General features: G+C 43.5%; 1 protein-coding gene across 13 annotated transcripts in view; it reads right to left on the bottom strand.

Moving 5' to 3' along the window:
• Window positions 1–22443, bottom strand: part of DNM1 (dynamin 1) — a 131799-nt gene that overhangs the window by 956 nt on the left and 108400 nt on the right. For 2 of the 13 annotated variants that reach the window (XM_088453340.1, XM_088453346.1), the window contains exons 16-21: window positions 17145–17254; window positions 16450–16561; window positions 14948–15118; window positions 14102–14343; window positions 13716–13931; window positions 5883–5919 (exon numbers count right to left, since the gene is read on the bottom strand). In XM_088453340.1, the coding sequence (XP_088309466.1) occupies window positions 5898–5919; window positions 13716–13931; window positions 14102–14343; window positions 14948–15118; window positions 16450–16561; window positions 17145–17254 (873 nt within the window). In that variant the 3' untranslated portion in view covers window positions 5883–5897. Of the gene's footprint in view, window positions 1–513; window positions 2175–5882; window positions 5920–12892; window positions 12911–13715; window positions 13932–14101; window positions 14344–14947; window positions 15119–16449; window positions 16562–17144; window positions 17255–22443 lie in introns of those variants that run through there. The other 11 variants (XM_088453334.1, XM_088453338.1, XM_088453333.1 and 8 more) reach the window with 9 other exon arrangements.

The raw sequence follows: 22443 nt of genomic DNA, 5'->3' as shown, positions 1-22443 counted from the left end.
TACGACAAAAGTGCTCAGTGTGTTATTGTGCAGTAACCAGAAGATGGCGCCCTCTGCAAACCCTGCATTACCAGTAGTCCTGTCTGTAGCTCTAAATTGGAGATTCTCATTTATTGCTGTGCAGAAAAAGCTTAGCATAGTAAGCTTGCTGAGTGTTGTGAGACATCCACTCCTCGGGCCTGCTGCATTGCAATGTTCTGCAGAGCTGCTCCTGTAATCACTGCCATATACTTTAGCTAATTTAAACCAAGTAAGACTGACTACAATCCGGTACAGAAACTGTGTACGTAATCCGGTACTGAAACTATGGAGCTGAATCATTACCGATCGCAACTGCGGTAACGCACGCAATCGGACGTTTGTTCCGGTCTGCCCTTGCGTATGCATTGCACGTGCGCGAAGACTCCACAGCCATCGGACTACACAGACCCATCGCAGAGTGATTGACAGGAAGTGACCGTTTGGGGGTGGTGTGCCTGTGCATTTGAATGCCGTTACAGGGACGTGCATAAATTAGCCACTGTGATGCCCTACACAGCTTCAGGAATTGCTAACCTCATTGCGCGCAGTGAATGCCCAAGCTGCGTAGGGCATCGCAGTGGATAATTTATGCATGCCCCTGCAACGGCGTTCAAACGTACTAGCGCGCCTGCTTTTCGCCGACCACCTCCCAGCCACCTTCCCCAAATGGTCACTTCCTGTCAATAACTGTGCGATGGGCCTGCGTCCCAATCGCAGTGGAGTCTTCAAGCACACTGAGATGCATAGGCATGATTAGAACACAACAATCGTCCGGTTGCGTGCGTAATCACAGTTGCGATCGTTGCTGAAACAAGCCCAATGTACGTAATCCGGTACAGAAACTATGTACGAATGGTGTTGGCAAACCTGAGAGCAGACAAAGTGAGCAGTGTGGCCCTTGTTTTTGCTGTCCGATACTACCCACCCTGTTATCCTTTGTATCGTAAAACAAGGTGCATCAGTCAGGCAAGGACCTTTTTGCATAACTGCCCATGTATCTTAAGAAAAAGTTAGTGTTACGCAATTTTTGATTGCACTTTCCCGTCTATGAACATTTTGTTGAAATTTACACCTATTTAATTTTTTATTATTAATTGTGGCCATTATAGACTGTTTCTCAGTTTCCCTTGGATTGCTTAAAAATAAATTAAAATATGCAGTGCCTATACCCGGCAGTATTTGTTATATAGTTCATATTCTATCCTTTACATCAACCCATTTGTTATTGGGAGAATAAAGGCATATTTTTATTATTTATCATCTACAGCTGCCAGTGAGGTTTCCTCGTCCACAGAGCACCATTCTGGCCCTTGTCTTTGGATGCTTTTAGATCGCGCATGTTTGTAGCTCTCTATTAAAAGATGCTGCTTAATGATCGCACTAATACGCTAATTTTAAATATTTCAAGTATTTATTTTTTTAATTATGAGTGGAAGGAATCTGTCTGCTGTGTTGTATCTGATAATTACATAACCTTTAAAGCAAAATTGTCAGTGATGACTCCACAACCCTATTTAATATATTGGTGAGGAGAGAAAGCCATTAGATTCTCTACGCCAGAGAAAGAGGATGCAATCTGTAAATGAACCACAAGAGGGCAGAAGAAACATGAAAATCAACAATTCCATTGAAAGGGACAAATAGAAAAGTGGAAAAAAAGGGGGGGGGGGAGGTTTGGAATGCAGATTTCTTTCTTTACCAGTATTTGCCTATTAATTGCATTTTTTTTATTTGCATCCTTTAATAAAAAAATAAATAGAAAAAAAAAGAACGGCATGAGACACAGTGAGGTAAATTAATTCCATAAGCTGATGGAACAAAGTGCAGTGGCATTGGGAAGTAAGCAAAAAGATAAAAAAAACCATATATATTAACCAGACATTGCAGGTGTTTCAGCATCACAATGCGGAGCGGCAAGGGACAAAAACGACACATCTGTACAATACAATACACAGTAACACTGAGCCAGTGTTTACAACACAGTGAAGTAGAGGGACATTTTCACCATGCCTGGAAAGTGTGATGGGGAATTGGGAGAGGGGGTTGGGGAGAAAGCTGTGTTCGGCAGCCAGGTCTCCATATATTAATCTAAGAGGGACGGGTCGGCAGGTCGGATAATGGTGGGTCGTGTAGGTGAGGCGGGAGCCTTCCTGCTGAGTGAAAAAAAAACAAACAAAAGAAAAAAAAAAAAACAGACAAGAGAACACAGAAGCATGATTAGCATAATTCATGACCTGAGACAGTCAGCCCAGATCCCCCTGTCACCTGGAGTAACTTCCTTTAAAAATCATATACAAGGTTATATATATTTTGGACATGACATCTACTTTTAACATGTGGAATAAATACCACAAATATTTGCTGGAGAAGAATATGAACTTAGAATTTGTGTACTGAAGTAAAATGGTGGTGGGAAGGGTTTACAAAATGCTTACATACCACCTACACATAAGACTGTAGCATAAATCTCACATCTATTTACTGCAGAGCGCAACCGTGATGTCTGTGCTGATGGCCTGGATCCATTTAAACGATCCCACAGACATCACACAGGATCTCCTGCATACAGCCAGGGTCTGCCTAACCAAGGGGCTAAAACATGTGGGGCATAGTCTCAAAAGTGGTGTTAAGGGAAAAATGGTTTAAAATATGCTTAGAAACTAAACAGATTAATTTAGAAACTCTGTCACAAAATATTAATATAATGGGTATCGTGTTACCCTCTTGTTTTGCATTTTACAAATGCCCAATGATGGTCTACCACACTATCAAATAAAGAAAAGAATAAATGGCAAAAAATAAAATGTTATCACCAGATTATGAAGCCATAAGTTGACATTCTAATACTTTTGAGGGGGATGTATCAAAACTTTAGAAAGAGAACAGGTGGAGGCGTTGCCCTTAGCAACCTATCAGATTAAAGCTATCATTTATCTAGTACATTCTACAAAGTGATAGCTAGGATCTCATTGGTTGCTATGGGAAACTTCTCCAACTGTCCTTATTAGAAGGTTTGATATCTCTCTCCCTTGGTCTTAAAGAAACATCATAAACTAAATTTATAGGTGATACCTAATTCCTAATTAAAGCTACAACAATTACACGATTATCATGGCAAATGACCTATTTCTGAGGCAACAGTTACATTAAAACTGGGAAATTTAGGAATATGTCGCTAATGAATGTTTTCTAACAAAGGCGATTCAACGTAAATTTATCTTCAAAATAATAATTTTGTTTAATGTTATTTTTGTTTCATCTGCAAAAAGCCCAATTGTAGGTAAAATGTCTATTATGTCACCCTCCAGGTTACTGCTGCTTAATAGAAATGGTGTAGAAACATAAAGATTATAAATACACCTCTGAACATGGGCCTGGCTTTACTTTCTTAGAATCCTGTGTACGCCAATTTTGAATTTACGAACCAGAATGTGACTTTCAAGTACGTGGTGCCAGATATTTTAGCGCTGCCGTGGAGAAAGTGACTACAGATGGGTCCTAATGCATCTAGCCTCCTTGCGCGTTAAAGAGCCCTTCTAGTCGCGCCATGCCGTGACTCGGTAGCGCTGAACGTCTTTTGTGCGACTTTTAACCTTCATGTGTGTCTTATTCGCACAACGATGCGAATAGATAGCACAAGGAGCATCTGTTGAGTAAAATGATATGCGGCATGCCTATGTTCTGTGAATGAATGCAGGTGTATCTGCATGCAAAATGCTACATTACAGGGTCAGCGGCTGTAAAACTGTAATGTAGCATTTCGCATGCAGATACACCCGCAGTCGCACACAGAACATAGGCATGCCGCATATCATTTTAATCAGCAGACCCTGCTTGTGCTACATATTTGCATCGTTGTGCGAATAAGACGCACATGAAGGTTAAAAGTCGCACAAAAGACGTTCAGCGCTACCAAGTCACGGCATGGCGCAACTAGAAGGGCTCTTTAACGCGCAAGGAGGCTAGATGCATGAGGACTCATCTGTAGTCACTTTGTCCACGGCAGCGCTAAAATATCTGGCACCACGTACTAATAAGACGCATTTGAAGGTAAAAAGTCGCACAAAAGATGCTCAGCGCTACCAAGTCACACTGAGCTCCCGCGTTATGTGTGGTGTGACTTGTAGCGCACAGAGGATAAATGTATGTGGACACATCTGTATAAGCAGATGAGAGGAGGCCCTACCACCGTCACTGATGGCTGCTATTTCCTGCGTCTCACAACAATATACATTTGTGGTGCGTGTTTGAATGAGACCCCCCAAGTTCATCATGCTCTATCCGTGCCAGGTTTAGGAGGGCTGACTGTGTGTGCAGAATAAGGAGCAGACACAACACGGTCACAATACTACGACTGTTAGTCACACAATGTACATGCAACACGTTCCATGAGAAGGGTCTGAGTGAAGGGGGCATGATGGTAAGATGACAGGCGGAGAGGGCTGCTGAGTTAGATACAGTAGGGAGGTGAGTACATGGGAGAAAGGAGGTGCTGGTGAGAGTGAGTGAGAGGAGAAAGGTATGGTGAGTGACAGGGAGGGCTAGAGAGTGCCATTAGGTCAGCTACATAAGGTAGCGGTGAAAGGGTGAGGTACAACCAGTCCGAGTTGCCAGGCACGGTTATCATATCCATAACAAGCAGAGCACACCGATACCAAAAAGCAATGAAGAAGGAGATGGAGAGTGAGATATCTGGAAAGGGATTGGGAAAGGAGAGCGTACAGGTATAGAAGGGCGGCAGCAGGGTATCCGTCAGGTGTGGGAAGACGAGGCATCATCCAGCTCAAACCACCAGTGAGATAACAACCTGGCATGTCACATGATATTTTATTGGTTAAACATAAGATAATTATTTCACTGGAACCTAGAGTTAGGAAAGCACAGTTACAGGAGGGAGGAGTGGAGTTATAGGCAAGAGAGACAGCGGGATTCTGGGGTTGAGGGGAGGAGAGTCTGGGGTCAGGTATCAGATGGATCTACTGCAGCTCTATCCTCACAATCTGAAATAATTCCTCAGTTACTGTACACACAAAATGATTAGTTCTCTGATGGGATCTGTTGAGAAGCCTGTGGTTAGTTATTGGTTTATATGGACAATTAGGTAGACAGGGCGTATAGTAGTTTACACGATTTAGAGGTTTTTAACCTCTCGGCTGAGAAGCATATAATCTGTGATTTAGCATGGCTCAGGTAAAATTAATAATGTACTTTCTTCTTTCATTTGCAATCTGCTAACATGTATTATGGTTTATAGCAATGGGTAGGGAATTGGGGATGGGTACCAAATAAAAATAATACAAAATTATTATTATAGAATTGGTGTAAGATTAAGCATTAATAGTTGGTATTTATGACTGATTTGCAAAGGACCATGGATATTCACCCTTAAATCACATGTAGTTTCATATTTCAGATCCGACCCACAGGTTACAAGAGCCCCTAGTTTAGAAGAGATTATGGGGGGGGTTGGGAGGGAGGGGAGAACATTTGCCCCTAGCAACCATTCAGAATATAGCTTTAATTTATCTAGTACATTCTATAAAGTGTTAGCTATAACCTGATTGGTTACTAAGGTAGGGCCACACTTCTACTTGCCCCCTTGAGTGTTTCGGGAGGCCAGCTCCCAACCCAGTTCCTTTAATAATCCAGTCCCAGCACATAGAACTGGGAGTGTGGACCTCGACCTGGACTTGAAGGTGGTAAAAGAATCCATGCTACATAAGAAAATAAAAAAAACTGCCTGGCAACAGGGCAAGAGACAGCGGATGGGTGGGAAGAACGTGTGCGTAACACACATGGAGATCACATGACTAAGGTAACAGGAGGCACACAGGTCACATGACTGGAGATGCGTGACATACCGTGACGAGTTTTCCTCATGGGTCACTGATAGTTATTCTGAAAAATAACATGGAAGTCAGAGGCTAAGGGCAGCCACAACCGGAAGCATGTACGGGGCATGTATGCATACACAGAACCATGGCTGACCGTGATACATATACATACAAGCATATATATATATTGCCACAGTTTGACTACATGCATATCCACACAAACATCTGTGTAAGAGACACAAACATATGTATGGTTGTCAAGGGTGAGAACCCTCCCGCCGCCACCATCTTGGAGAAACACCTGTGGGTGGCCATGAGCCGTGACACCAGTCCACGTGGATGATCTTCTATGTTGTACACCTCTGTAGTGGAACATATATGTTGCATTCAATCCAGTCTAGCTCCGGGGAACGTATTCCTATCGTATACCTATGATGCGTGTCAACTTTATCTGAGCAGCACGCATACATGAAGATATATACACATCACGTGTAGTCATGCTGCATCGATATATAAAGCACATGTGCATGTAATCCCTGTCACACACACAGCTACAAAGCCGTGAATTAGTCACTGTATAAGAAAACGTGATAATATTTACACCTGGGGGAGATTTATCAGACAAGTGGAGGTGTTGCCCATATCAACCAATCAGAATGTAGCTATCATTTATGTAGTATATTCTATAAAGTGATAGCTACAATCTCATTGGGCAACACATAAAAATGTCCGCATTGGAAGGTTTTGGTCAATCTCCCCCTCTGTTGAGGAATCCTGCCAGTCCTACTCTGCTGTGACATGAATGGCACTATAGGAGATGGAAGATATACTACAGCTGGAGGCAGTATATCTGTAATCGTACATCTCTATAGTAGGGCAGTTTGGTCAATCTCTAAGCAAAGCTGCCACAGTCTGAAGAATGAGCGACACAGTGACTGACCGTTCTTCTGCCAAGAATGGTCATCATAGGTTGGTTCTTCATGCTCTATGTCAGCATTAGCACACCCCTCTAACCAATGACAAGATGAGCACAGATGGATAAACCAAAATGATTGAGGTACTAAATAAGTCAACTGTGCTCAAGCATGGATTTTCTTAAAACCTGGACTGTTAGGGTTCCTTGAGGACCAGGTTTAGGAAACACTGCACTATAATGTTTATTTTTGTTAAAATGGTCACATATCCTCACACAGGGATGTAATCCTGGCAGTCACAATCCTGATGGACACAATGCCAGCTCCGGAATCTTGATGGTCATCGCATTACCAACTTCGGAATCCCGATGGTCAGAATCCCGAAGGTAAGTATTAGGGTTAGGTTTAGGGTTAACCACTAGAGGGAGGGTTAGAGTTAGGCTGCGGTGGGGGACGGTTAAGATTAGGCTATTGGAGGGGATGGTTAGGGTCAGGCTGCCAAAGGGGAAGGTTAAGATTAAGCTGCGAGAGGGATGGTCTAGGGTTAGAATACTCACCAACATGTGTTGGGATTTTGACCATCGGGATTCCGGAGCCGGCAGTGTAACCGTCGGGATTCTGACCAACAGGATATCGTACCTAACCGCTTACACAGATTCCCTCACTGTTAACTCTCCAACTCCTAACAGCTAATCATATAAACAATGTCAGTGTCGCCTGACCAGGTCCCCGGTGAAGTAATTGTGAGTTTGACATTGATCAAGGGGGACTTGCTAACATTGACAGATTAGAATTGAACAATCAAAACCAGGTGATGTCACTGTGATGTCATTGATGAGTCTAGGGGTTGATCATGAATCTCATTCTATACACAATAGAAGCAGGAAGGAGGGAGAACAAGAACAGACACAAACATGTATATAGTATCTGCTAGCTTTACTGGAACTTTATGGAGAACCGGTTCCCATACTCCCAGTGGCGGCAATCAATTTCTGAGCTGAACGAGTAATTAATGCAAATTCTAGCCTATAAATTTACAAGAAAGCAGTACCTCATGAATATTTAGCCATGAGGTGTCCGCAGAGGTGTATCCACCATAGGTGCTGGGTATTGCTGTGAACCCAGGCCCATAAGCTTGGGGTATTCATGTGTCATATGAATGTAATGTTACGTGTGCATGATATTCATGTAATGTGTGTGTAGTGTTTGTGATCGTATATTTATATAATGTAAAGCATGCTTGTGAGGACTATTAAGATTATATTATGCTTGTGATTGCTATTAAGATTATATAGTGGGGCTATTAATGTAAGGGTGGAGCTGGTGCGGGCTATTTATGCAATGTTATAATGTGATATGTAGTGGACGCTATTCAGGTTATATAGTGGGGCTATAAGTGTAATGGCAGATATTAATGTAAAGTAGCGGGGGTAGTAACATAATGTGGATATCTATGTAATGGGAGTGATGTTCATTTAATGCAGGGATGGGGAACCTCCTGGCCGGGGCCTTATAAGGCCCTCAGTATCATTTGGCCTGGGCCTCAGAGCTTTTTTCTGCTAGCGTCAGTTGGCTAGCAGGGTGCCTATAATGGCACACTGCAGCCAGAATCTATGCAGTAGTGCTACCTGGAGCATCCAGACGGTCACACCGCTGCCCTTACAGCTCCCTGGAACATCCTCAGGATGCTCCGGGCATTGCTGTAATCACCAGCTATTGCGGCCCCGCCTCATGTGACATCACGCGGAGGGGGCACGGCAGGGGCGTTTCTAGAGAGGAGGGAGCCCGTGTGCAGTCTCCGACACGGGCCCTCTCCTCTCTGTCCGCTGGCCGGCAGCACACTGAGCTATGCACGGCCAGCGCCGGAGTTATAGACTCTGGGCACTAGAGTGCACCCAGAGTCTATAGAATATGTGCCGGTCACTGGGAAGATAGCTGTGGCGGCCATTTTCCCTGTACTGCGCATGCGCAAATGACGGGATAATGGCCGCGACGGACATTTTCCAGTCGTTCTTACAGTGCCGGACCCCCACGCAGATGTGGGACTCTGGAGAGGATGTGCGGTGCAGGGCCCATGTGCCCCGCACACCCTGCACCCATTATAGATACGCCCCTGGGGCATGGCCTAGACCAGGCCCGCAAATAATGTTATATATATCAAAATGGCCCTCGGCAGAAAAAAGGTTCCCCGCCCCTGATTTAATGTCTCAACGGGTGTATTGCCAGTGAAGTTTAATGTTGCTATCCTTACATATTGTTATTTATATAAACCCTGTTTGTGGAGCTAAAACAAGGAATGGGTTATATTTATAAAAACCTGGGCACATGGAAAAGGTATTTAAATTTTCAGCAACCCATCGGAGCCAATGAAGGCTGGTTGGTACAAAGTACCCAGGCCCGGTCCTCTCTGGATGCCCAGACCTGCCAGGAAGCTTTAACACGCCCCCAAGATGACCATGCCACACAGCTAGCGCAGCTTCTACAGGGGGAAATCGGTGTGGCGTAGCCATGCACTGCCCTTGGCCACTCCCCCTCGGTACAGAGGACTGACCAAGCTCTTTGCAGCCCTGCAGCAACTAGACAGACATTGTCTAAACTGTACTAGAAAAATGACAGATAAAATGTGACTGGTTGCTATGGGTTATAGAACAGTAGCTTCTTTTTCTAAACGCATCAGTTTTAATAAATATCCACCAACTTTTGTAGGAAGCTGTAACCCACTAACTGCATTTGTAAGTAATACTTACTGTAGATTACCCCGGTAGGTCAATGCAGGTATAGGTGAATCTGTAGCTTCTATATTCATTAAAAATACTGTTGATAAGAACCCTAAATAAATAAATGTGACGTTTACCTGGTTACTTATGTCTATCTTGATCAGATGGATTTGAGTACTTAGTATAATGCACACTGGGGCTTTTGAATGGGGCTTTTCCCCTTACACTTATGAACTATTGCAGGCCTGGCCAACCTGTGGCTCTCCAGCTGTTGTGAAACTACAAGTCCCATCATTCCCTGCCACAGTTTTAGCATTCCTTAACAGTAAAACTGTGGCAAGGCATGCTGTGACTTGTAGTTATTCAACAGCTGGAGAGCCACAGGTTGGCCTGGCCTGAACTATTGCATGACAAGGAGGAGGTAAATGTAATGTGTTATCAGTGCTGCTGGGAGATCTATCGGGGGCCTGGGATTGGCGGAAATGGCTACCTACGTTGCAATGCTACTATCATGCTGCAGAGGGCGTGGTAACATCATCTTCTTAAGTATCTGGCTGGGCCCCCCCTTGGAAGACCCAAGACCAAATGGTGGGCCGAGGCCCCACTGATCAGCCTGGGACCTCCTGATTAGTCCGGGCCTCATACACCAAAACCATCCGGAGCCCCCTGTGTGTTACTACACAAATGTATAAGATTGCGTCATATTGCTAATTTGGAAATTCAAAACAGCTCCTGTTACAGCAGCTATAGAAATATTATTTTTATGATAAATCTGATAAGAAAGCAAATATCGCATGACTGAATAACCATATTCCAGGTTATTACAGCCTGTTTGTCCTGTAAACGCTGGCTATGAGGGGAAGGACAGGAAGTGGGACGGGAGCGGTATATAGAATAGAGAGGCTGCCATATACAATGGGTACAAGTATAAGCCATTGGGAAGAGGAGGATGGAATAAGGAGAGAGCATGGATGACATGGTGTGGATAGTGTATAGTGCACATAATGCAGCCACATGCAGTTTTGCACAAGATAAATGGTGAATCTGGAGATGTGGGAATGAGCTAATGATCTACACAAAATGCTCCCTACTTATTACAGACAAAGTGCTCCCTAATAATTACAGACAAAATGTTCCCTACTTATTATGGACAAAATGCTCCCTGCTTATTAAAAAAGAAAGTACTCCCCACTTATTAAACTATGAATCTAGTCATAGTTTAGCTTGTTTAAGAGTTACTCTGATAAGGTTATAGGAGTTTCATACTACCCCAGCTGTTCCCTGGTCATAATTATCCAGGAAACATGGAGAATGATGATTTTACATTACACAGGATTGTACAGACCCTGCTTTGAGTAGACCTATTTAGGAACCATACAAACTTAAATGCAAATGGCTTTACATTAAATTGGTACTAATAGTATTCACAAATGTGTAAGTAATAGCTTAAGAGCTACACAGCATTAGCTTGCAATTAGCTACACAGTGTCCATGTTGTCTGCACACACTGAAGGCAGCCATTTTGTGGAATGAAACAACATTCAGTCTATCAACTCTCTAGGAACTCGTGATATCACTGAAGTGTGAGGTAAAAAGTGCTTAATGCTTCTATTATGTCCCTGTTACACATGGGGCAATTCAATTCAGCGTGATGCTGAATAGCCCCGGGGGAGGGAGCTCCCGGGGCTATTCAATTCAGCGCGCTGTTTGGTCGGACTTAAGGATTTCTTCTTGCAGCCCCCTGAGGGTGCGAGGAGAAATTCGACTAAAGTGCAGGCCGAGTGGTTGTTTTCCTACTTAGCGCGGCAATGACAGCCGTGTGGCCGGCACTTTAATCAGAGAATGCCGGTTCTCGCGACTGAACACCCAGGTTAAGTCGTGAGAACCGGCATTCTCCAACTTAACCACTTCCCAACTAAGCAAACAGCTCGGTAAATTGAATAGCTCCGGGAGCTCCCTCCCGGAGCTATTCAGCATCATGGGGAATTGAAACGCGGCCATAGAATTGATAGGTAGCATTCTCATGAATATTGTCTCTACGCACAACATGGCTGCCCCAACCTGGAATACTTTGACTTCTGCCATGGTTTTACCTGTGTACTTTTGTTACTGTTATAAGATGCTTTTTCTTGTATCAATTTGTATCCTAGTTTTAGTTAGATTTTAATTCATGACAGTTTTGTCAGTACCCTGCAAGATTGTAAATAAACCGCTCCCGTCTTTTCAAATAAAGGGGTCTATTTACTAAACCTTGGATGGAGAATAAAGTGGACGGAGATAAAAAAGGGTAGATGTATTATCTGTCGCTATGGGGGAGGAGTGGTATCAACACAAGTTATGTGCGCTGATACCGCTTCTCTCCCATGTATTATTATGGGGTTGGGTGGGAAATGACAGGGGCGCCCCTGCCATTATCGGCGCTGCTATCTCAAGATAGCAGTGCCGATATGCAGGGTAATGTATTACCGGCCAGTGGCACTGACCGTTCCGACAGCTGCAGCTAACAATATCGAACAACTGCAGCTGTCGTTGCCCTACCACCACAGGAGGGATAGCACTGCCCCTGCTGCGGCGTCTGCCGGCTCTGGGCTGCATGTGAGGAGTTTTCACTCCCCCGCTCTGGCAGATGAGATGTTAATACATGTCATAGAGGCTGCTTCCAGCTTCAACTCGGTAACGAGGCGAAGCAGGAAGAGTTATAGCAGCACAATCAGTGCCACTATAATTAAGGTTGTGCAGGCTCGGATTAGTTCGGATTTTCCCACCAAGTTCAGATTTTTCCCACCAAAACTCGCGTCTCAGAAAGAGGCAAAACGTCATCTTTCATGGACAAACATCATTATTCCTGGACAAAAAGTCCATGAAAGATGATGTTTGTCCATGAAAGATGACGTTTTGCCTCTTTCTGAGACCCCCCCTCTCTCTGAGACCCGATTTTTGGCGGGAAAAAAGAAGAAGAATTTGGCGGGAAAATCCGAACTAATCCGAGCCTGCACATCCCTAACTATAATATATCTCCCTCAAAGTACCAACTAACCAGCTCCTGTCATTTTTCAAACACAGCTTTTGACATGACAGTTAGGAGCTGGTTGGTTGGTACTTTATCTCCGTTCACTTTATCTCCATCCAAGGCTTAGTAAATAGACCCCAAAAGGACTAATCATTGGAAGAGGAGAGTTGGTCAGAATTATTCATTAACTTCTTATTCCTGTGCAAGGAGACTATGCAGGCATTGTATTATTGGGGAAATTTGAAAACGAAGGTTCTCTGGCACATGGGTGATCGGTATTTGCTAAAGGCTCCTGAAGAGCCATGCAATGGGAAATGCTGTTTCCCATTCACATGGAAGCACTTGTTATAGAATTCCCCAATTAATGTAATGTAACAGTACAAGAATATTTAGTACCTTCAAACCAGCTGTATGCTAGCACCCAAGAGAGACAATATTTAGTATAAAAGTAAAAATTCACAGCAGAGGTTTTATATTACTCACAAGTTACTAATAATCCAGGATTTAAGGATATCTGTCTTTTTAGAAAAAATTGTGTTAGCGTGATTAAAAAAATTGGAGATACTTAAAAATTATATTATAATTAACAGGATTGAGCAATTTCTGAAACAGTTTAATAAAAAGGACGGTTATTGAATTTTAAATTGACAACTGCCAGCCAATCAGGAATGGTCTTTCATCACTGACAGATGGACACCACTCCTAATTATTGATAAACCCTATTATTGAATTCTTTTAAGCCTAGGACTACTCTATATCACTATATCAAAGATGAATATAAAAAAGTCACAATATGATGCATGAAACATCAGGCCGTCCTTTCTGTTTAGAGATCAATCATAGAGACGTGAGATATTCCACCTACATAGCTTGAATAATGGATGGCTTCAATTAGGGTTTATATTTGCTAAGAGTGATTGGATGAAGTTTTACAGGAGATAATTGTAGTGAATAGGATGTTGATACCAACACAAAAAAATTGTGAAGTGAAAAAGGAACATTTTCCCAGTTTGATGTGGCTTCCATTTTGTTTTGTTTCTTCAGGTAACAAGTTGTTATGCTGGACAAAATGTCCTCCTCAGCCTTAAATCCTGGATTATTAGAGGACACGGAATACTCATTTAAGACATAACACAATTTTCAAATGCATGATACAGGTTATATTAAGGCTGTGCTTTGAAAGCCCTGAGTAATTTATGCTTGGATCAGACAAACTTACCTTGGGACACCAGGAGGGGCACGGTTAGGCCTAGAGGGAATCTGGGGAGGAGGACCAAATGGGTCTGGGGAAGCCCCAGGTCTGGAGGGAACTGGTGGTGCACTCCCAAGTGTGGTACCCGGTGGTGGAGGCCCTGGCGCTGGTCCTCGTGAGCTAGGTCTGGCTGGGGGTACAGCAGGCGCTCTCCTCTGGGGTGTAGGGCTCGATGTAGGAGACCTTAAATTACAACACGCAATTAGATATCACAGCTCAAAACCATTTGGACTTTACTAGATTATGTCCATTGTACAAGTCAGCAAACATCAATTTTATCACCATCTTGGTCGTCACCTCTGTTCTCCAGCTCACTTCAACAATACTGTTATTAAAAGTTCCTTTCGGCTTACCTGCGCCCTGTTGGTACATTCTGCACCTGTAGCCATGAGTCATCCACGGGTGGAGGCATAGGGGTGCTGGTGGTCGTTGTGTTGATGTCCCCAATAATATTCAAGGCCTCCTTCAAGGCATGATACATACGCAGCATCTCATCCCTGTGCTGTGCCTGTTCTAGAGACTCCTCCATCAGTGTATTCTGGTCACTGCATGAGTACAAGTTGGCCAGGAGCTCTGAGTGAATGAAGTCCTTTGTCTGTCCAGGAGAATAAGCAGAGAAATAATTAATAATTTATGTATAGGTAGGGGGCATCGCTGAGCAAATGTAATAGGTAGTAATCATGTGCGTTACCCTGCTAATCTGCATTTGCTCTAGCCAGTATGCCCTTAGCTGTATCTCTTATTGTACTATGCCTTGTAAAGGTTCTAATGTGGACCGAAACGTATCAACTATTTCCATGCAAGCTAATAAAGCTTATGAATTATTGTGAACTAACAAGTCTGGAGAGTGCCTTAATCTCCGCAATCTGTGAAGTTACTTTTGGCTGTTACTGGGTTACCCATATGATAGTGGGAACCCTAAGGATCGCTCCAGCATTCATTGTAATAGCATACAAGGTGTGAGTGCCAGACCACAGACCGTTTTATATATATATATATATATAGATATATATATATATATATATACACAGTATATATATATGTGTGTGTGTGTATATATACAGTATATAAGAAACAAATAATATTTATTTATATATATATATATATATATATATATATATACATATACGCACTTACTAATGAATATACTGCAAAGAACTTGCCCAAAATGTTTGTTTAAATCATAGTCAGCTGCTTACATTATTGATCATGAGATGCATTATAGTTTTTGGCATTAGGTCCCGGATGGTCTTGTTGACAATGCCCATGTAGGAATCTACCAGATTACGGATGGTCTCCACCTGTCGCTCCAATTGAGGATCCATAGAATGCATGAAGCTGTCCGAGCCATTCTCCTCGGACTCACTAGCCTGGAGAACAAGGGGAACAAAGGTAGAGAGAACGAGTGCTCAGCATGGGCAAAGCAGGCTTCTTCAAAATGGCGTCCATGGTATAGTTTGTTGCCGACACTGAACCGAAATACCCAGGGAACCAGCGGGCAAATGACAAATTTACCAGATCATTTATCAACTAAAATTAAGTGGAAAGGAGCAGGTGAAGCAAATATCTAACAGGTTTTTTTTTTGTTTTGTTTGTTTTTTAACATCATGTTCTCTGAGGTACATATAGTGCTAAAGAGATATGTTATATATTTTTATTATTTTACCCACTGGACAAGAGTCTTCTTTTGGTGACCTACACGGTTTGGGGGAAGCTCAGGTAATATATATGAGCATTAGAAGGACTTTGGTGGACAATAGTTTAGATGGATCTTCAGGCTCTAACAGGGCTGGTCCGGTTCAATGTCTGGTGTCATGCATGCAAAATAAATAGAATGTTAATGGATAGAGTTCGGGAGAACCAGGAGAAAAAAAGAGGGAGAGACCCAAAATTAAAAGTTCTGACCAGACTTGGAGATAAGACGAAACTAAGGATAACAAAAAAAAAACAAATGATGAGGACGGCGAGGGAAGACAGCACCCCCACCCCCCCTGAAAAAAATCTGTCTTGGGCCACAAGGGGCCTCTCATGGGAGCAAAAGAAAAGGAAAGTGAGGTTGTTATAGAAGCAGAAGTCTCCCCCCTGGAGCTGATTCCAGAACTTACTTTATCCTTGTCCTTTGAGGTCAGTTTGAGCCACAACAGAATAAAATAAAATACACAAAAGGGGACAAAATAGAAAAACACCATAGTTAGTGGTTAAGGAGGGATCCTTGGGCCTCAACTTTATAAAATTAATCAAGAAATTAGCAGAGTGTGGAGATTGGTGAGGAACAGCCAAGAGTCACCACAAAATGTCACCTCAGAGGTGTGCTCCAGGGCTGATAACTGTGGTGGTGGGCACTCTTGGCTTCTATGGGAAATTAAGTTACTCCACAGGACTGTACATTCCCATTAGTAGGGATGAGCTACATGAAAATACTGCGAAACCTATTTAAATATCACAGTATACATTAAAGTCTGGGTTGATATCAACTAGGCCACAGGTCCTATCCACTAGAACTATCGCTGTATTTCAAGCAGCAGGGATAGTCTGATCACCGTCCTGACACACAGTGAGGGGCATATTCCCAATAATACCCATGTTTATATTCAGAGGTGATGTCCTTCACACCTCTATGAAAAAAAAAAGGGGACATACGATGAACAACACGGACATAACATAACAGGTTCCATGATCATGCAGATAACTGTGTACATACCCCGACCCTCTCCGGGTAGACACCAGCGCGTAGGAATGAGGCCTTCCAGCTATCCACCTCCTCCTGGGTCTCACAGGCCAGCTCCAGCTGACGGTAATCCTTGTAAACGTTCCTGCAAGCACCACAGAATCCAAGTCAGGCATTTGCTATTAGGTAGGATGCTAAGTACCCCTGATTCCCATGGACAAGAAACTGATAACCTTTACCTTGTTACCCTATTACAGGAAATAACATATTTCGGGGCTGATTCTGAGGTGGATGTAGGAGCGGTCGTGGCTTTTGCAGCAGCCGGGTCTGCGTCTTTATGCAAATGCTGCAGTTGATTCTGTACATGCTGAGACGCCCACTTGCAGCGACGCTAATCCGTCTCGATGCACCGTGAGCTGCACCAGACCTATGCAGGAGCAGTTTTTCTGTCTAAACATGGCGTCCAGTGTCAGCACTACTACGTCTTTTGACACCCGCGGCCGCTTAAGCACCCCGTTGCCTCCCAGGAATGTCTACTGAAATCCTCATTATCTGATGGCGGTAACCATCGAGATGCATGTGCATAGTGACTCAGACGCACGCGCAGGATTAAAATATCGACCAACTGCGTGTGGCATGGACACTGCATCCATCCCTGAATCAGGCCCACAATGTCCAGTAAAGTCCAGTAAACGTATCAATACTGGCGTTCTCCAGCATATACCTACCTTTGTTCGGTGTTGAACAGGGCGAAGATATGCTTGCTGGACATAAATCCCTTTTCAATATCCCTCAGTTTCAGGTTATCCAGGGGCAGCATGTACTTCTTTTCTTTCTCCTGTAGGGGCCGACAAAGAGCTTCAATATCAACAACGGCAGAGATCCAAAAGTGAGTACAGAACTGCAAGTCTCTCTGTAGTGTTTTATAAGGTCAGTCACATGAATCGACACTCGCACTTTGGGTAATGTTTCTATAACTTGATGTAACTAAGCACAAATCCCTAAATCTGTACAAATAAAACATACTTGCCTACCCTCCCGAAATCCCTTGCCTTGCCTATCCTACCCTCCCTTGCCTACTCTCAGCCGGTAGCCTCCTGAAAATCGGGTGTCACTCCCGGCCACCCGGAAAGGTGGACAAGTCTCCCGGCCAGCCACCTACCCCGGACCTCCCCCGCACCAAAACTCAAACACGCCGGGAGTGGAGGGGCCGATTACGGTATTCACTCTGAATCAGGTCGTTGTGGCCTCGCCCCTTGCTCCACAATGCCTGTAATCTCGGCATTGTGTAGCTAGGGCGTGGCTATGATGAAGCGGTCACGTGGTCATGCCCCCTGCTCCGCCCCTAATAAAGCATGCCGTCTCCGCCACTCCCCCTTGTGGAGCACCACGCCCACCTCACTATGCCGAACCGGCCGTCCCATCCTGGAAGGAGCAGCTAGAATGTCGGCAAGCATTAAATAAAATCCTTAGTAAATAATCATCAGGCTGCTTCATAATGTTATGGGCGGGATGTACTTAGCATCATCTCCGTTAATTAGGCCGGTATGTACCTAGAAATGCGAATAAAGTTGTAAAGGACAGCTCTCTTGATAAGAGCTGTCCTTTGGGATAGAGGGCCTTCCGGGTTTAATACCCAGAAGTCCGTATGCGCAAAGCGACACGCGCTCACATGAGAAAGACGGTCAAACAGCCAAAAACGTCATTTTCAGGGGTTTGACCGCATTTTTGCCCATAGTACATCCCACCTTATGGGGGATATGTACTAAGCCTTGTGGAGAGTGATAAAGTATAGACAGATAAAGTACCAACCAATCAGCACCTAACTCCCATTTTTCAAACACAGCCTGTAAAATGGCAGTTAAGAGCTGATTGGTTGGTACTTTATCTCTCTCCACATTATCTCTCTCCAAGGTTTGATACATTCCCCCCCTACTGTTTTAAGTAAGAATAGCATCCATAAAAACTCAAAGGCCCTGATTCAGAGCCGGACGCTCTGACCAGAGCGCTCGCTCTGAATCAGGGCCCACCTCCATAAATATGGAGCGTCCTCCTGGACGCTCGTATAGCTGTGGGTCACCACCCACAGCCTATACGAGCGTGCAGGATGATGGTCGCGATGGTCTTGACCATCGCGACCATCGCCAGTGCGAGCAGAAGCCTGCGGTTCAGTTTTTCAACCGCAAGGCCAGGAGTGATTTTGGCTCTATCAGAGCCAAAATCACTCCCACTGACATCACTAGTGATGTCAGTGGGGCCGGCTTCTGACGGTAGGCGCTCCCTTGGGAACGCCTCCGTCTGGCAGGCACGCCCCCGGCACGCCCACCAAAGGGGGCGTGCTGTCAATCAACATCGACAGCATGCCCCCTTTGATCAGACACAACGAGCGAAGGAAAGTCCTTCGCTCGTCGCGTCTCGTGCATGCGTACGACGGAGCGCCCTCCGTCGTGTGCATGCGCAGTGCACACCATCGACCCACTTGCGAGCGGACAGCCGCTCGCGAGTGGGTCTGAATCAGGCCCAAAGGGGGCAAATCAATTCTCGGCCATGTTAGACTTTAATATGCAGCTACGCACATCGCCGAGAGTTACGGTGACATAACAACATAATATCTTATTTTCACTTTTGGACACGATAAATGGCGTGCTCGTATGGCTATCCCACTTTCATTCTGGTAATGAAAGCCTGGATCCACTCAGTTCCTACCATCAGAAGGAGTAATAGTCTGCACGCGCCACCATCTTGACACACTAAAGTATATATATATATATTTGGCAACAGCTACTGGGCCAAATGATTAGTCTGGAATGTAATTAACCGCTATAGATCTGATTTAGAGTTACACTCTATGCCGATGTTTTCGCAAACAGAGCGAGTCCCTGAAGTCAGACTGAACCTCGCCGCTCATGGAGCTATGAGGTAAGGTCTGCGTTAAAAAACCGCCCACAAAATCGGGTTGGCGCGCGGGAAAATAACCCATTGCTTCTGCAGTTTACACGGAATCGGTGGGTTTTTAAAGTGACGTGCTTAGTCTTATGGAACAAATAAATCTCACTAGCTACTCTGTGACAGAAGGTGAAGGTAGGCCTGCTGAGCGTGCCTATACGGTTACATTCCAAAGTGTGTGTCACCTCACCAGCCACCTCAGTCCTCAGCAATCTGTGGCTCCCGTCACGCTGTGCACTTGTTTATATTTCGGTAACGCCACATACATAGAGCTGTAGTCTAATTACCGCAGGCAAGCAGCAGGCAACAAATAAAGAGGAAATTGCATGAGAGTGAAATATGAACCCGGAGCAGCGGACACATATGGAAAACTCAGTGGGCAGTATTTAGAATAACATGAGTTTCCAATTATTGTTAGTGGCACATCTCCAGGTGTTGCTGTACACTCCTATAAGCAGGGACTGCAAGGGCAAACTGGTTTATACATTCTTCACTTACAGTTATTTCCTATTCCATTACCCTTTGTGTTAAAGTGAGACTGTTGTCTACATGGCTATGCAGTCAGTTTGTCGACATTCAGAATGTCAACACAGCATTTTAGGGTTAGATTTAGGGTTAGGCTGCAATTAGGTTAAGGTTAGAGTTAGTTTATGTTAGGATGCAATTATTTCAAGGTTAGGATTAGCGTTAGATTAGGGTTATGTTTAGGCAGCAGTTATGTTAAGGTTAGGGTTATGTTTAGGCAGCAGTTATGTTAAGGTTAGATTAGGGTTAGGCATTAGGCAGCAGTTATGTTAAGGTTAGATTAGGGTTAGGCATTAGGCAGCAGTTATGTTAAGGTTAGGGTTAGATTAGGGTTAGGTTTAGGCAGCAGTTATGTTAAGGTTAGATTAGGGTTAGGCATTAGGCAGCAGTTATGTTAAGGTTAGGGTTAGATTAGGGTTAGGCTGCAATTAGGGTTAGTCTTAAACAGAAGTTATGTTAAGGTTAGGGTTAGTTAGATTATGGTTACGCTGCAATTAGTTTAAAATTAGGATTAGCGTTAATTTAGGGTTATCTTAAGGCAGAAGTTATGTTAAGGCTAGGGTTAGCGTTAGATTAGGGTAAGGTTTAATCAGAAGTTAGGTTAAGGTTAGGGTTTGCGTTAGATTAGGGTTAGGCTGCAATTAGGGTTAGTTTTAGGCTGCAATTAGGTTAGGGTTAGAGTTATATTAAGTTAGGATGCAAATAGGGTTAGTCTTAGGCTGCGATTAGTTTAAGGTTAGGTTTAGGCAGCAGTTATGTTAAGGTTGGCGTTAGATTACGGTTAGGCTGCAATTAGGGTTAGGTTTAGGCAGAAGGTATGTTAAGGTTAGGGTTAGAGTTATATTATGTTAGGATGCAAATAGGGTTAGTTTTAGGCTGCAATTAGTTTAAGGTTAGGGTTAACGTTAGATTAGGGTTAGGTTTAGGTAGCAGTTATGTTAAGGTTAGGGTTAGCGTTAGATTAGGGTTAGGCTGCAATTAAGTTAGGTTTAAGATGCAATTAGGTTAGGGTTAAAGTTAGATTATGGTTAGGGTGCAATTAGGTATGGTTAGACTTAGATTATGGTTAGGATGCAATTAGCGTTAGGTTTAGGCTGAAATTAGTTTATGGTTAGGGTTAGTGTTAGATTAGGGTTAGGTTTAGGCAGCAGTTATGTTAAGGTTATGGTTAGCGTTAGATTAGGGTTAGGCTGCAATTAGGGTTAGGTTTAGGAAGCAATTAGGTTAAAGTTAGATTAGGGTCAGGTTTCAATTAGGGTTAATTTTATTCTACAATAAGGCTACGTTTAGAGTTAGATTAGGGTTAAACTTCAATTAGGGTTAGGTTTATGCTGCACTTAGGTTAAGGTTAGAGTTAGGGTAATGCTGCAATTAGGTTAGGGTTAGCGTTAGGCTGCAATTAGGTTGGGGTTAGAGTTAGAGTAGGCTGCAGTTAGGGTTATGGTTAGAGTTAGATTAGCGTTAGGCTGCAATGAGTTTAAGGCTAGGGTTAGATTTAGGGGGAGGCTGCAATTAGGTTAGAGTTAGATTAGGGTTAGGCTGCAATTAGTTTAAGGTTAGGGTTAGAGTTAGATTAGGGTTATGCTGGGTACACATGGTACAGATATATCTGGAGATCATACAACCATGATCTGTCATCTGGCTGCGGGGAGGGGAAGGGGTGTCTATAGATATATTGGGCATCGCCTGTGCAGCACAGCTGACGCGATATGTCTGTGAAAGATGGAGGTCACAGACTTATCGCTGGTACACATTGGCCGATGGATACAAGATATATTGGACTCTCAATTGATCGCCCAATATATCTGCCAGGGTGTACCCAGGATTAGGCTGCAATTAGTTTAAGGTTAGGGTTAGAGTTAGAGTTAGATTAGGGTTAGGCTGCAAATAGTTTAAGGTTAGGGTTAGAGTTAGACTAGGGTTAGGCTGCAATTAGTTTAAGTTTAGAGTTAGATTAGGGTTAGTCTGCAATTAGTTTAAGGTTAGGGTTAGAGTTATATTAAGCTGCAAGTAGGGTTAAGGTCAGGGTTTAGATTCAGGATAGGGTTAGATTAGGGTTAAAGTTAACCTTAAAGTAAATTTCGACAAGAAAAACCCATTGCTCCAATTATGGCAAAGTTAACATTATGCCAGTGTCGACATCCTGAATGTCACTATGAAAACAAATATTTAAAAAATAGTTTTTAAGTGTATTTGCTGCACTCCTGATGTAAACCTAACGCATATATTACTGATGCAGACATGCACACATTCCACAATTTTTGCTACATACATTGCATATGCACATAATTGAGTTGTTTTTTTTTTAGTGAACACGTTATTGCGGGGTGAACACATTGTAAATCTGCAATTTTTCAAACTCAACATCAGCCCCATGCTGAGTAGTACATGTGTGCTATTTACACCCTGTATGGGCACTAATAGTGTTATTGCATCCCATGAAAAAAAAAAACATTTAGCATTCTCTGAATACCTCTTGGCAGATGAGAGTGTCAGATCTTCATTATCAACATTATTAATATTTATTTCTATAGCTCCAGCATACTCCATAGCGTT

The sequence above is a fragment of the Taudactylus pleione genome, unplaced genomic scaffold (assembly GCF_031769625.1).
Source record: "Taudactylus pleione unplaced genomic scaffold, aTauple2 ptg000579l, whole genome shotgun sequence".
Taxonomy (NCBI): domain Eukaryota; kingdom Metazoa; phylum Chordata; class Amphibia; order Anura; family Myobatrachidae; genus Taudactylus; species Taudactylus pleione.
This window is presented reverse-complemented; position numbering and strand designations above follow the sequence as displayed.